At 52.3% G+C, this 15586-nt stretch overlaps 1 protein-coding gene across 29 annotated transcripts in view; it reads left to right on the top strand.

The window, feature by feature from the left end:
- ATRNL1 (attractin like 1) overlaps nucleotides 1–15586 on the top strand; it is a 721691-nt gene that overhangs the window by 668395 nt on the left and 37710 nt on the right. For all 29 annotated transcript variants that reach the window (XR_012754170.1, XR_012754182.1, XR_012754180.1 and 26 more), the window contains exon 28: nucleotides 12760–12874. Coding sequence is in view for 1 of the 29 variants with exons in the window: in XM_075348149.1 (XP_075204264.1) it covers nucleotides 12760–12874 (115 nt within the window). In the remaining 28 variants the exon portion in view is untranslated. The remainder of the gene's footprint in view (nucleotides 1–12759; nucleotides 12875–15586) is intronic.

Here is a 15586-nt window from a genome sequence, read left to right as displayed (position 1 = left end):
CCTTCGACAGTTACATTTTTCTTATGTCTCTGCGATTCCTGGATTCCGGAATATTCTGGTTATGAAGCGTTTCCTGAGCCATGATCCGGCCGCCATATCACTGCGTGGTTGGCGTGGATGGTGGGCTGATTCCGGCATGTCCTCTGTGACTCAGGCCGGACCCCCTCCCCCTCCGCGTCCTCTCTACACGTATTCTCTCTTTATTTGAGTGATTTTACTGATCGGTGCAGTAAATGCATCACACGAGCTGCCGCCGCCGCGCCTCCGCCGCATGCCAAGAAAGCAATTAGGAGATTGGATGGAGAAATTAAGGATTGATGCGTCTCTCGTCTTCTCGCCAGACAAAATAATTATTATTGGGGGGAGGGGAGGCAGCACGAAGGGATCCGAGATGTATAGATTTCCGACAGGCCAGAAATATGAAAGTAGGAAACAAGCGCCGCGCTCACGGCTAATGCAAGGGACGAGCGGTGCCGGACGACGCGCTGCAGAGCCGCCATCATGGGAGATCCAGGCCCATGTAATATTGTACCACCCGCGGGCTCGGCCGGCTGCCGAGCCGCTCGGATCCGTGCTCGTCGGTGGGTGGCTCGAGCTCTCCACGGACCCAGGGTTCACGTCGCTCCGTAATGGGGGGTTGGCGCTACATGCGGGGACTTCGGTGGGGAGTTCCACGGCCGGGGCCGCGGTGGTTTGTAGGGGATGTAAATTCGTGATGCCACCCACGGGTTGTGGTGAATGGATGGACACCACCGCTGCCGTTGACTAGGCCTCCTCGGGACGGTGTTGCACAGCTTGGTGTTGACCACTCCGTGGGTAGGGGAGTGATGGTCCCGGGGGCCCGAGGGAGGTGCGGAGGAGTGGGTGCGTGCTGGGGTGTTGGTGTGGTGCAGCGCGGTGCGCGACCCGAAGGCACTGTTGTACTCACTATGACACAACACACCGGAGTCTCTGGTAAACCAAACAAGATGATGAACGTGGCCCGCAGCCGGCTGCAGCTTCCCGTTAACAGGTTGGTGGTCTTCGCCTTTCTCCTGCACCTCTTTAATGTGAAAGTTATGACTCCTATGCCTGAGCAACGGTAGTCCGCTCCCCGGCTTGCTGTGTGTCGGGAGAGCTTTATTTGCCCGCAGACGCTGGCCCCTCGGGTCTCTATGCCTTGGCGGAGGCTTTACCCCTATGGTTGGGCTGTAGTCTTCAGTCGGGTCTTGTGTGGGAAAGGTCCTAAAGTCCAGTCCTCAATCAGTTGATTTGACTCAGCCCAGTTGTTTCTGGGCCTCGTACTGGGTCTGAGTACCCCTCCTGGTGCTCCGGTTTCCAATCGGTTCCCCGGTTCGGTACCGGCGGGCCACCGCCCGACCCCGGTCCCTACGGTTCCACCGGCTGTAATCCCAGCTCCTGCAGGCGGCCACCACAGTCTGCCTCCTTGCCAGAGGTGACTGGGCTCCGACCCAGACACCTGGTGTAGACTATGGCAGACATGGACACAGGTCTGCCCTTGAACTCGACCTCTCTCCTCCACTGTCAAGACTAAACTCTCACTGTTTTCCCACTTCCAGGCCTGTGAACTCCTCGGTGGGCGGAGCCAACTGCCTGGCTCCACCCCCCTGGTGTGGACATCAAACCCGGAGGGTGGTGACAAGGGTTTGAAGTTTGGCTGCTTTCACCTTTTTAGGGAGGGAGTGTGTGTGCATGGGACTACCTGGGACGACCTGACTAGTCCAGGGCATCACAATATGAACTGCAGGGAAAGAGAGTGCACCTCATGGGCACAGCGTTATCAGTCCTGCGTCACTGGCACAGGCAGGGGCCACATCTGCTGCAGGGGCCACATCTGCCATAGGGGCCACATCTGCCATAGGGGCCACATCTGCTGCAGGGGCCACATCTGCTGCAGGGGCCACATCTGCCATAGGGGCCACATCTGCTGCAGGGGCCACATCTGCCATAGGGGCCACATCTGCCATAGGGGCCACATCTGCTGCAGGGGCCACATCTGCCATAAGGGCCACATCTGCTGCAGGGGCCACATCTGCCATAAGGGCCACATCTGCTGCAGGGGCCACATCTGCTGCAGGGGCCACATCTGCTGCAGGGGCCACATCTGCCATAAGGGCCACATCTGCCGTAAGGGCCACATCTGCTGCAGGGGCCACATCTGCTGCAGGGGCCACATCTGCTGTAAGGGCCACATCTGCTGGATAATACTGGACCTGCAGCCATGGAGACTTGCACAGCGCTCACCGCTCATCATGGAGTACGATGCACCAAATTCATGAATATAGGGGGATCTCACAGTGTGACTGTAGATAGTGGAAACGTGTAGTGTGTGTATATATGGGGGTCTCTTGCGGTGTGTGTATATATGGGGGTCTCTTGCGGTGTTTATATATGGGGTCTCTTGCGGTGTTTATATATGGGGGTCTCTTGCGGTGTGTGTATATATGGGGGTCTCTTGTAGTGTGTGTATATATGGGGGTCTCTTGCGGTGTGTATATATATGGGGGTCTCTTGCGGTGTGTGTATACAGTTAGGTCCAGAAATATTTGGACATTGACACAAGTTTTGTTATTTTAGCTGTTTACAAAAACATGTTCAGAAATACAATTCTATATATAATATGGGCTGAAAGTGCACACTCCCAGCTGCAATATGAGAGTTTTCACATCCAAATCGGAGAAAGGGTTTAGGAATCATAGCTCTGTAATGCATAGCCTCCTCTTTTTCAAGGGACCAAAAGTAATTGGACAAGGGACTCTAAGGGCTGCAATTAACTCTGAAGGCGTCTCCCTCGTTAACCTGTAATCAATGAAGTAGTTAAAAGGTCTGGGGTTGATTACAGGTGTGTGGTTTTGCATTTGGAAGCTGTTGCTGTGACCAGACAACATGCGGTCTAAGGAATGCTCAATTGATGTGAAGCAGAACATCCTGAGGCTGAAAAAAAAGAAAAAATCCATCAGAGAGATAGCAGACATGCTTGGAGTAGCAAAATCAACAGTCGGGTACATTCTGAGAAAAAAGGAATTGACTGGTGAGCTTGGGAACTCAAAAAGGCCTGGGCGTCCACGGATGACAACAGTGGTGGATGATCGCCGCATACTTTCTTTGGTGAAGAAGAACCCGTTCACAACATCAACTGAAGTCCAGAACACTCTCAGTGAAGTAGGTGCATCTGTCTCTAAGTCACCAGTAAAGAGAAGACTCCATGAAAGTAAATACAAAGGGTTCACATCTAGATGCAAACCATTCATCAATTCCAAAAATAGACAGGCCAGAGTTACATTTGCTGAAAAACCCCTCATGAAGCCAGCTCAGTTCTGGAAAAGTATTCTATGGACAGATGAGACAAAGATCAACCTGTACCAGAATGATGGGAAGAAAAAAGTTTGGAGAAGAAAGGGAACGGCGCATGATCCAAGGCACACCACACCCTCTGTAAAACATGGTGGAGGCAACGTGCTGGCATGGGCATGCATGGCTTTCAATGGCACTGGGTCACTTGTGTTTATTGAGGACATAACAGCAGACAAGAGTAGCCGGATGAATTCTGCAGTGTACCGGGATATACTTTCAGCCCAGATTCAGCCAAATGCCGCAAAGTTGATCGGACGGCACTTCATAGTACAGATGGACAATGACCCCAAGCATACAGCCAAAGCTACCCAGGAGTTCATGAGTGCAAAAAAGTGGAACATTCTGCAATGGCCAAGTCACTCACCAGATCTTAACCCAATTGAGCATGCATTTCACTTGCTCAAATCCAGACTTAAGACGGAAAGACCCACAAACAAGCAAGACTTGAAGGCTGCGGCTGTAAAGGCCTGGCAAAGCATTAAGAAGGAGGAAACCCAGCGTTTGGTGATGTCCATGGGTTCCAGACTTAAGGCAGTGATTGCCTCCAAAGGATTCGCAACAAAATATTGAAAATAAAAATATTTTGTTTGGGTTTGGTTTATTTGTCCAATTACTTTTGACCTCCTAAAATGTGGAGTGTTTGTAAAGAAATGTGACAATTCCTACAATTTCTATCAGATATTTTTGTTCAAACCTTCAAATTAAACGTTACAATCTGCACTTGAATTCTGTTGTAGAGGTTTCATTTCAAATCCAATGTGGTGGCATGCAGAGCCCAACTCGCCAAAATTGTGTCACTGTCCAAAGATTTCTGGACCTAACTGTATATGGGGGTCTCTTGCGGTGTTTATATATGGGGGTCTCTTGCGGTGTGTGTATATATGGGGGTCTCTTGCGGTGTGTGTATATATGGGGGTCTCTTGCGGTGTGTGTATATATGGGGGTCTCTTGCGGTGTCTGTATATATGGGGGTCTCTTGCGGTGTCTGTATATATGGGGGTCTCTTGCGGTGTGTGTATATATGGGGGTCCCTTGCGGTGTGTGTATATATGGGGGTCTCTTGCGGTGTGTGTATATATGGGGGTCTCTTGCGGTGTGTGTATATATGGGGGTCTCTTGCGGTGTCTGTATATATGGGGGTCTCTTGCGGTGTGTTTATATATGTGGGTCTCTTGCGGTGTGTGTATATATGGGGGTCCCTTGCGGTGTGTGTATATATGGGGGTCCCTTGCGGTGTGTGTATATATGGGGGTCTCTTGTGGTGTGTGTATATATGGGGGTCTCTTGCGGTGTGTGTATATATGGGGGTCTCTTGCGCAGTGTTTATATATAGGGGTCTCTTGCAGTGTGTGTATATATGGGGGTCTCTTGCGGTGTGTGTATATATGGGGGTCCCTCTGCGTGAGGGTCCCGCCTGCCCCGGAAGGTCACATTATGTTACAGAGCACGTCTGCAGCTCGTTTCCTTCTGCAAATACTGTAGCTCTGCTAATTATAATGCCGCGCTCCCATATAAGTGTCTGCGCGCCGCTATAACCGCTGATATACGAGCGCTCTCTCTATTATAATTTGCTTCCATAAAAATAGGTTTGAAAAACAAATGAAAATCAGTAAAACTGGATATAAAAGCTTTTACTAACAAACGGCGCATTAAGAGATGGCTCCTCGCTGCAGCCTGCGATTCCAGATCACCCAAACCCACGAAACCCCCAGCGCAGCCGCGGAGGCGAGAACAGCGGCCATCCGAGAGCAAGACGGAGGCACGGAGCCATGCGCCCAACTGTGCGGAGCGCGGAACTGCACATATAAGACTGTGCGGAGCGCAGAACCGCACCCATAACACTGTGCGGAGCGCGGAACCTCACCCATAACACTGTGCGGAGCGCGGAACCTCACCCATAACACTGTGCGGAGCGCGGAACCTCACCCATAACACTGTGCGGAGCGCGGAACCTCACCCATAACACTGTGTGGAGCGCGGAACTGTGCCCATAACACTGTGCAGAGCGTGGAACCTCGCCCATAACACTGTGCGGAGCTCGGAACTGCACATATAAGACTGTGCGGAGCGCAGAACCGCACCCATAACACTGTGTGGAGCACGGAACTGTGCCCATAACACTGTGCGGAGCGCAGAACCTCACCCATAACACTGTGCGGAGCACGGAACCTCACCCATAACACTGTGCGGAGCGCGGAACCTCACCCATAACACTGTGCGGAGCGCGGAACCTCACCCATAACACTGTGCGGAGCTAAGAACCGCACCCATAACACTGTGCGGAGCTCGGAACCGCACCCATAACACTGTGCGGAGCGTGGAACCGCACCCATAACACTGTGCGGAGCGTGGAACCTCGCCCATAACACTGCGGAGCGTGGAACCTCGCCCATAACACTGTGCGGAGCGTGGAACCGCACCCATAACACTGTGCGGAGCGTGGAACCTCGCCCATAACACTGTGCGGAGCTCGGAACCGCACCCATAACACTGTGCGGAGCTCAGAACCGTGCCCATAACACTGTGCGGAGCTACCTCCTGTATTATCCTCCAGATCTGCACTCACTATTCTGCTGGTGCAGTCACTGTGTACATACATTACTGATCCTGAGTTACCTCCTGTATTATACTCCAGAGCTGCACTCACTGTTCTGATGGTGCAGTCACTGTGTACATACATTACATTACTGATCCTGAGTTACCTCCTGTATTATCCTCCAGAGCTGCACTCACTATTCTGCTGGTGCAGTCACTGTGTACATACATTACATTACTGATCCTGATTACCTCCTGTATTATACTCCAGAGCTGCACTCACTATTCTGCTGGTGCAGTCACTGTGTATATACATTACATTACTGATCCTGAGTCACCTCCAGTATTATACTCCAGAGCTGCACTCACTATTCTGATGGTGCAGTCACTGTGTACATACATTACTGATCCTGAGTCACCTCCAGTATTATACTCCAGAGCTGCACTCACTATTCTGATGGTGCAGTCACTGTATACATACATTACTGATCCTGAGTTACCTCCTGTATTATCCTCCAGAGCTGCGCTCACTGTTCTGCTGGTGCAGTCTCTGCGTAGCGGTGGGGTTTGGTGCAGTGTATGTACTTTGTGCGGTGGGTGAGGGGCTGTTTTTTCGCAGACGGTCCCCGGTGTCTTTCTTCTTATATCGTGTCTGAGGCTGCAGTTTTCCTCGTATCGGGAGTTCGCAGGATGTCGGGGCGTGAGGACTTTTTACAGTCACATTTATCTTGTCATTGTGCACAGAAATCAGCAGATTCATTCCTCATTTTTCTGCCGCCGCATGCGCTGACATTACTGTAATTACATCGTGCGGAAATATGTCATGGAGCCAATGTCAGAGCGGGAACTTTCTACGTAGGAGTTCAAATTTAAACAAACCCCCCTGCTACAACAATCCTGGTCCCTAACATACCAGTCCTACAGTCCTGGTCCCTAACTTACCGATCCTACAGTCCTGGTCCCTAACTTACCGGTCCTACAGTCCTGGTCCCTAATTTACCGATCCTACAGTCCTGGTCCCTAACTTACCGGTCCTACAGTCCTGGTCCCTAACTTACCGGTCCTACAGTCCTGGTCCCTAACTTACCGATCCTACAGTCCTGGTCCCTAACTTAACGATCCTACAGTCCTGGTCCCTAACTTACCGGTCCTACAGTCCTGGTCCCTAACTCACCGGTCCTACAGTCCTGGTCCCTAACATACCGATCCTACAGTCCTGGTCCCTAACATACCGGCCCTACAGTCCTGGTCCCTAACATACCGATCCTACAGTCCTGGTCCCTAACTTACCGGTCCTACAGTCCTGGTCCCTAACTTACCGGTCCTACAGTCCTGGTCCCTAACTCACCGGTCCTACAGTCCTGGTCCCTAACATACCGATCCTACAGTCCTGGTCCCTAACTTACCGGTCCTACAGTCCTTGTCCCTAACTTACCAATCCTACAGTCCTGGTCCCTAACTTACCGGTCCTACAGTCCTGGTCCCTAACTTACCGGTCCTACAGTCCTGGTCCCTAACTCACCGGTCCTACAGTCCAGGTCCCTAACATACCGATCCTACAGTCCTGGTCCCTAACTTACCGGTCCTACAGTCCTGGTCCCTAACTTACCGGTCCTACAGTCCTGGTCCCTAACTCACCGGTCCTACAGTCCTGGTCCCTAACATACCGATCCTACAGTCCTGGTCCCTAACTTACCGGTCCTACAGTCCTTGTCCCTAACTTACCAATCCTACAGTCCTGGTCCCTAACTTACCGGTCCTACAGTCCTGGTCCCTAACTTACCGGTCCTACAGTCCTGGTCCCTAACTCACCGGTCCTACAGTCCTGGTCCCTAGCATACCGATCCTACAGTCCTGGTCCCTAACTTACCGGTCCTACAGTCCTGGTCCCTAACTTACCGGTCCTACAGTCCTGGTCCCTAACTTACCGGTCCTACAGTCCTGGTCCCTAACTTACCGGTCCTACAGTCCTGGTCCCTAACTTACCGATCCTACAGTCCTGGTCCCTAACTTACCGATCCTACAGTCCTGGTCCCTAACTTACCGGTCCTACAGTCCTGGTCCCTAACATACCGATCCTACAGTCCTGGTCCCTAACTTACCGGTCGTACAGTCCTGGTCCCTAATTTACCGATCCTACAGTCCTGGTCCCTAACTTACCGATCCTACAGTCCTGGTCCCTAACTTACCGGTCCTACAGTCCTGGTCCCTAACTTAACGATCCTACAGTCCTGGTCCCTAACTTACCGGTCCTACAGTCCTGGTCCCTAATTTACCGATCCTACAGTCCTGGTCCCTAACATACCGATCCTACAGTCCTGGTCCCTAACTTACCGGTCCTACAGTCCTGGTCCCTAACTTACCGGTCCTACAGTCCTGGTCCCTAACTTACTGGTCCTACAGTCCTGGTCCCTAATTTACCGATCCTACAGTCCTGGTCCCTAACTTACCGATCCTACAGTCCTGGTCCCTAACTTACCGGTCCTACAGTCCTGGTCCCTAACTTACTGGTCCTACAGTCCTGGTCCCCAATATACCGGTCCTACAGTTCTGACCCCAGACATACTACAGTTTTGGTCCTTGACATTCTGTTCATAAAGTCCTAGTTCTTGCGGTCCTTGTTGTAAGGTTCTGGTGCAGGTTTGTACCTGCAGACTCTCGCTGCCTGCCGTCTTCTCTGATGTCTGTGAGCGCAGGCAGATTCAGGGGGTCACCCACAGACTTGTAGTTGTTGGGCAGGTTAGCAAGAGTTAATGCTGGTCTGCTTGTTAGCCTCATTTGATCACATGATGTGGAGGAGCCAGTCACATTCACTCCCCTCCTGTATACTGTGGCTGGACTCGTCCATTAATGCCAGCCATAGCTTCTCTATGCTGGTCTGGTGAGGTGCTGTGATCCAGGCTCACTGGTGGTTGTAGTGCTTTGATGGTGTAAGCAGTTGTAGTGTTAAGCCGTGTTGTCCTTTTGTCACTGCCTTACTCCTCTTGCTTTTCTCCTTACTTTCTTACTGTTTATTCCGGTGAGTTTGCAGTGTGTCTGAGTTTTGTTTTCTCCCTGTTTGTCTTTATCTGTGTTATGGTCACACTCCTGCCCCTGCCCTTCATGAAGGGGGGGACAGTTAAGTTCTGATCAGGAGAATAGCCAGGCACGGGGCTCTGGCATCTCCACCATCAGGGGTAATCCAGAGGTTAGGGATAGCCAAGCGGCCCACCACAATCCCAGTGATATAATGCATGTGACATATAAATTAAATACTAGGTAAAAATCAGTCAAGATCAGAGGATTGGAAATAGGGACACAAACTGTGCCTAGGATAGCCCTGACTGTCCAGCCCTACCTGCCCGCAGAGGTGAGCACCCTACATATCATGGCACCCCGCTCATGGATGGCTAGCCCTCACTCAACCTGTAAACTGTCTAACTCAAGGGGAAACAGGGGAGGGAGATAAACAGCAGAGGGACGGGGCAAAGAGGGGCGGGGCAAAGAGGGGGCGGGGCAAAGGGGACGAGGCAAAGAGGGGGCGGGGCAAAGAGGGGGCGGGGCAAAGGGGGACGGTGGAAAAGAAGGGGCGGGGTAAAGAGGGGACGGGGCAAAGAGGGAAGGGGTGAAGAGGAGCAGGGTAAAGAGGGGACGGGGTAAAGAGGGGACAGGGCAAAGAGGGAAGGGGTGAAGAGGAGCAGGGCAAAGAGGGGACGGGGTAAAGAGGGGACGGGGGTAAAGAGGGGACGGGGGTAAAGAGGGGACGGGGCAAAGAGGGGACGGGGGTAAAGAGGGGACGGGGGTAAAGACTGGACGGGGGTAAAGAGGGGACGGGTAAAGAGGGGACAGGGGTAAAGAGGGGACAGGGGTAAAGAGGGGACGGGGTATAGAGGGGACGGGGTAAAGAGGGGGCGGGGTACGTCTGTAAGAATCTAATAGCAGCAGCAGAGTTACTCCTCTCCTCGGCAGCTTCTCCTCGGCAGCTTCTCCTTGGCTTTGCAGCCAGTGACCAGTCTGTACTGACCCTGGAGAGAAGTGAAGGAAGATGGCGCCGTCACCTCGCGCCTCTGGAGCACGCCCAGTAATGCTTTATCCACGCGTTTCTTCATATAGCGGTACATCAGGAGGCTGCAGATATACAGTATATACAGTATATGATTTCTGTATCTCACTAGAGGAGCAACAAGGAGATATTGCTCAGGTAGAGAAGATGATACATCGTGTGTGACCAAACCCGGGCATTGATGACCACCGCCGGATGCCCCAGTAATGACCAGTACATTATATCACTGGGACTGTAGTGTGAGGGGAAATGGGAATTGTATGTTGTACCTGAATAGTTCATTCCCATATACACAATTATTGCTCTATAGCCTAGGGTCCCCAAACATGAGGGACACTATAGGAGCCCCCTAGCCCTTGCTATTCTACAGTTACAGCGTGACATCTGGTCCCTGACATCCTTGTCCTACAGTTTTGGTCCCTGACATCCTTATCTTATTGTTTTTCTCCCAGACATCCTTGTCCTACAGTCCTGTACACTTTAGTCCTATGGTTTTCATCAAGGACATCCTGGTCCCTGATATCTTGGTCCTACAGTCTTGGTCCCTGGCATTCTGGTCCCACAGTCCTGGTCCCTGACATTCTGGTCCCACAGTCCTGGTCCCTGACATCCTGGTCTCACAGTCCTGGTCCCTGACATCCTGGTCTCACAGTCCTGGTCCCTGACATCCTGGTGTCACAGTCCTGGTCCCTGACATCCTGGTCCCACAGTCCTGGTCCCTGACATCCTGGTCCTACTCTCCTGGTCCCTGACGTTCTGGACCTATAGTCCTGGTCCCTGACATTCTGGTCCTACAGTCCTGGTCCCTGACATTCTGGCCCTACAGTCCTGTACACTTTGGTCCTATTGTTTTTATCAAGGACATCCTCGTCCCTGACATTCTGGTCTTACAGTCCTGGTCCCTGACATTCTGGTCTTACAGTCCTGGTCCCTGACATTCTGGTCCTACAATCTTGGTCCCTGACATTCTGGTCTTACAGTCCTGGTCCCTGACATTCTGGTCCTACAATCTTGGTCTCTGACATTCTGGTCCTGCAGTCCTGGTCCCTGATATTCTGGTCCTACTGTCTTGGTCCCTGACATCCTGGTCTCACAGTCCTGGTCCCTGACATCCTGGTCCTACTGTCCTGGTCCCTGACGTTCTGGACCTATAGTCCTGGTCCCTGACATTCTAATCCTACAGTCCTGGTCCCTGACATTCTGGTACTACAGTCTTGTACACTTTGGTCCTATTGTTTTTATCAAGGACTTCCTCGTCCCTGACATTCTGGTCCTACAGTCCTTTTCCCGGACATCTTATTAGTATAGTTCTGGTCCTAGTCCTTTGTCTCAGAGCTGTGCTGCGCCAGCCACCAGCAATTACATATCAAGTTCCGATATCTACAATGTGGTTTTCTGGTAAAGCCGAGCGATGATCATGATGTGGAATTCGGCAGTTTGGCGGATCAGGAGTCATTGGTCGTCGGCGGATCAGGAGTCATTGGTCGTCGGCGGATCAGGAGTCATTGGTCGTCGGCGGATCAGGAGTCATTGGTCGTCGGCAGATCAGGAGTCATTGGTCGTCGGCGGATCAGGAGTCATTGGTCGTCGGCCGATCAGGAGTCATTGGTTGTCGGCGGATCAGGAGTCATTGGTTGTTGGCGGATCAGGAGTCATTGGTCGTCGGCGGATCAGGAGTCATTGGTCGTCGGCGGATCAGGAGTCATTGGTCGTCGGCGGATCAGGAGTCATTGGTTGTCGGCGGATCAGGAGTCATTGGTTGTCGGCGGATCAGGAGTCATTGGTCGTCGGCGGATCAGGAGTCATTGGTCGTCGGCGGATCAGGAGTCATTGGTTGTCGGCGGATCAGGAGTCATTGGTCGTCGGCAGATCAGGAGTCATTGGTCGTCGGCGGATCAGGAGTCATTGGTCGTCGGCGGATCAGGAGTCATTGGTCGTCGGCGGATCAGGAGTCATTGGTTGTCGGCGGATCAGGAGTCATTGGTTGTCGGCGGATCAGGAGTCATTGGTTGTCGGCGGATCAGGAGTCATTGGTCGTCGGCAGATCAGGAGTCATTGGTCGTCGGCCGATCAGGAGTCATTGGTCGTCGGCGGATCAGGAGTCATTGGTCGTCGGCGGATCAGGAGTCATTGGTCGTCGGCGGATCAGGAGTCATTGGTCGTCGGCGGATCAGGAGTCATTGGTTGTCGGCGGATCAGGAGTCATTGGTCGTCGGCGGATCAGGCGTCATTGGTTGTCGGCGGATCAGGAGTCATTGGTCGTCGGCCGATCAGGAGTCATTGGTTGTCGGCGGATCAGGAGTCATTGGTTGTCGGCCGATCAGGAGTCATTGGTCGTCGGCGGATCAGGAGTCATTGGTCGTCGGCGGATCAGGAGTCATTGGTTGTCGGCGGATCAGGAGTCATTGGTTGTCGGCGGATCAGGAGTCATTGGTTGTCGGCGGATCAGGAGTCATTGGTTGTCGGCGGATCAGGAGTCATTGGTTGTCGGCGGATCAGGAGTCATTGGTTGTCGGCGGATCAGGAGTCATTGGTCGTCGGCCGATCAGGAGTCATTGGTCGTCGGCCGATCAGGAGTCATTGGTCGTCGGCCGATCAGGAGTCATTGGTTGTCGGCCGATCAGGAGTCATTGGTTGTCGGCCGATCAGGAGTCATTGGTCGTCGGCCAGCTTCTGTAGAGATCTCTCCTATCTGACCTAGGGTCACACACCCCGGGATCTCTCGGCAGTCCGTCATCCATGGCCGTCTTCTCTCCGTCCTCCCCTATAGATTCATCTTCATATAGGTGTCATGTATATGGAGTAACCACCTCTTTTTATTCCCGCAGGGTGTGCCAAAACCGATCGCCATAGAGCCGTGTTCAGGGAACAAAGCCGCTGTCCTCACCGTCTTTCTCTGTCTGCCGAGAGGATTGGCCGGGGTCCCTCCACCAGGACAATCAGGTGAGCCATACAGAGAGGGATGAAAGCTGCATCTCTGCTGGTTTGTTACAATGTATCACCCTGGAGTATTGTCTACACTTGTCACTTGTCTGTGGACGGATCATTGCTCAGAGATGGTGAGAAATTAACACATGACTAGGAATGAGCGAACCCGACCTGTAAAGATCAGGACTTGAACTTGAATAAGGACTGTAAAAAAAAAAGGTCAGTGTCTGATTTTGGCTGCTATGCGTATGCTAATAAAGTTTGTTGAAAGGCTGCAGTGCAACCAATCAATAAGCTTTATTGCATGCAGAACATGACAGTAGACTGCTATGAACAATAAAGATTAAAAAACGGTGTGGGATCCCCCCTATTTTTGATCAACAGCCAAGTTAAAGCAGACAGCTGGGGGCTGGTTTTATCAGACTGGGGAGGCCCATGGTTATTTGGCCCTTCCCAGCCTAAAAATAGCATCCCGCAGCCGCCCCAGAAGTAGTTACATCACGATATGCTCCAATTTTGGCGCTTTGCCTGGCTCTTCCTGATTGCCCTGGTGCGGTAGCAATCAGGGTAATACTTTTAGGGTTGATGTCAGCTGTGAATTGACAGCTGTCATCAAGCTAAGGGGTTTGTAGTGGAGAGGGGTCTATCAGACACACCCATTGCTAACCTGGCAAGTGTAGAGTTAAAAAACACAGACACACTGGGGAAAATAGTTTATTTGAATAAAGGCTCCCACACGACCTCGTTCACCAATGTATTAATTAAAAAGAAATCCTGGAAGTTCCGACATAATGCAAAGTGTAATGTCCCACGACGCCTATTGATTCATATGGAGCCTCGTTCTGAGACCCTTCTCAGAACGATGCTCCATAGGGTTTGATGGGTGTCGTGGGACATTACACTTTGCATTATGTTGGAACTTCCAGGATTTCTTTATAATTAATACATTGGTGAACGAGGGAGCTATTAAATATAGGGGGGACCCCACTTCATTTTTTTTATTTATTCCTTATCCACATTTGTTTGCAGGGCATGTGTCCTGCTCTTACCCCCGTTGGGTGTCCTTTTGCAGCCCCCTAGCCCTCACTACGACCATTTTACAGCAGTGAAGTTCGGGTCTCTATTGACTTATATTGGGTCCGGCCAAACATTCCCGGGGCCGCTCATCTCTACAGATGACGACTAATGGAAAGTCGGGGAAATATTCATTTCTTATATAGAATGGAAACCCTGGAGTCTGGTGGTTGCTATGGGTGACAGTTTCCTTGGCGCAGAATTGATACATTGTTGTCGGGCATTGTGTCATCTTATTTTATATGTTGCAATAAATTTGCAGTGAAAACTAATCATCGATCGATACATCCAGTGATTGATGGCAGATCCTGTGGACTTGCATTAATCTGGCGGCCGAGGTCCAGGTGTAGTGCTGTGCCGGATCAGCGGGTGTTCTGCCTGTGGTCTGGATCAGCGGGTGTTCAGCCTGTGGTTTGGATCAGCGGGTGATCGGCGGGTGGTCTGGATCAGCGGGTGGTCTGGATCAGCGGGTGTTCAGCCTGTGGTCTGGATCAGCGGGTGTTCAGCATGTGGGCCGGATCAGCGGGTGTTCAGCATGTGGGCCACATCAGCGAGTGGGCCGGATCAGCGGGTATTCAGCTTGTGGTCTGGATCAGCGGGTGTTCAGCATGTGGGCCGGATCAGCGAGTGGGCCGGATCAGCGGGTGTTCAGCATGTGGGCCGGATCAGCGAGTGGGCCGGATCAGCGGGTGTTCAGCATGTGGGCCGCATCAGCGAGTGGGCCTGATCAGCGGGTGTTCAGCCTGTGGTCTGGATCAGCGGGTGTTCAGCCTGTGGTCTGGATCAGCGGGTGTTCAGCATGTGGGCCGGATCAGCGGGTGTTGAACAGATGATCCGGATTAGCAGGTGTGCCGTATCAGCAGGTGTTCATTGGGTGGGCCAGATCAACGGGTGTTCAGCGGGTGAGCTGGAGCAGTGGGTGTTCAGCGGTTTGGCCGGATCAGCGGGTGGACCAGATCAACGGGTGTTCAGCGGGTGGGCCAGATTAGCAGGTGTTCAGCGGGTGGGCCAGATTAGCAGGTGTTCAGTGGATATGCTGGATCAGCGGGTGTTCAGTGGATGTGCCGAATTAGTGGGTGGGCCAGATCAGCGGGTGTTCAGTGGGTGGTCCGGATCAGCGGGTGTTTAGCGGGTGGTCCGGGTCAGCGGGTGTTCAGCGGGTGGTCCGGAGGCGCCTCGTGCCCGGTGCCAGTTTTATACTGTCATCACCAGATATCCCAGGTTCCGGAGTCTCGCTGTATTATCCCATTCCTCTTATTTCTCGTGTTCCTCAGTGCGAAGGGTTAATTTCAGTTCTCCGCTCGGAACCTGTCGTTTTACCGGGAATTTGCTGTAAATCGTCGTCTTCCCGAGCGTCCGACAGGAAACAGCCACTTAATATAAATTAATGCTCATTATCATGAAACGCGGAAAGAACCGATAAATCCAAGAAAGCTGTTATGGTAATGAAGGCTGGAGCCGCGCCCGCGACATGGAGGGACGGACAAACCGCGTTGACCACACACCCACCAACAGCCACCAGACCGCACACCCACCAACAGCCACCAGACCGCCACTGACCGCACACCCACCAACAGCCACCAGACCGCCACTGACCGCACACCCACCAACAGCCACCAGACCGCCACTGACCGCACACCCACCAACAGCCAC

Source organism: Anomaloglossus baeobatrachus, chromosome 5, assembly GCF_048569485.1.
Source record: "Anomaloglossus baeobatrachus isolate aAnoBae1 chromosome 5, aAnoBae1.hap1, whole genome shotgun sequence".
NCBI lineage: Eukaryota > Metazoa > Chordata > Amphibia > Anura > Aromobatidae > Anomaloglossus > Anomaloglossus baeobatrachus.
The sequence above is the reverse complement of the archived record's forward strand: the minus strand, read 5'-3'. Positions and strand labels throughout refer to the sequence as shown.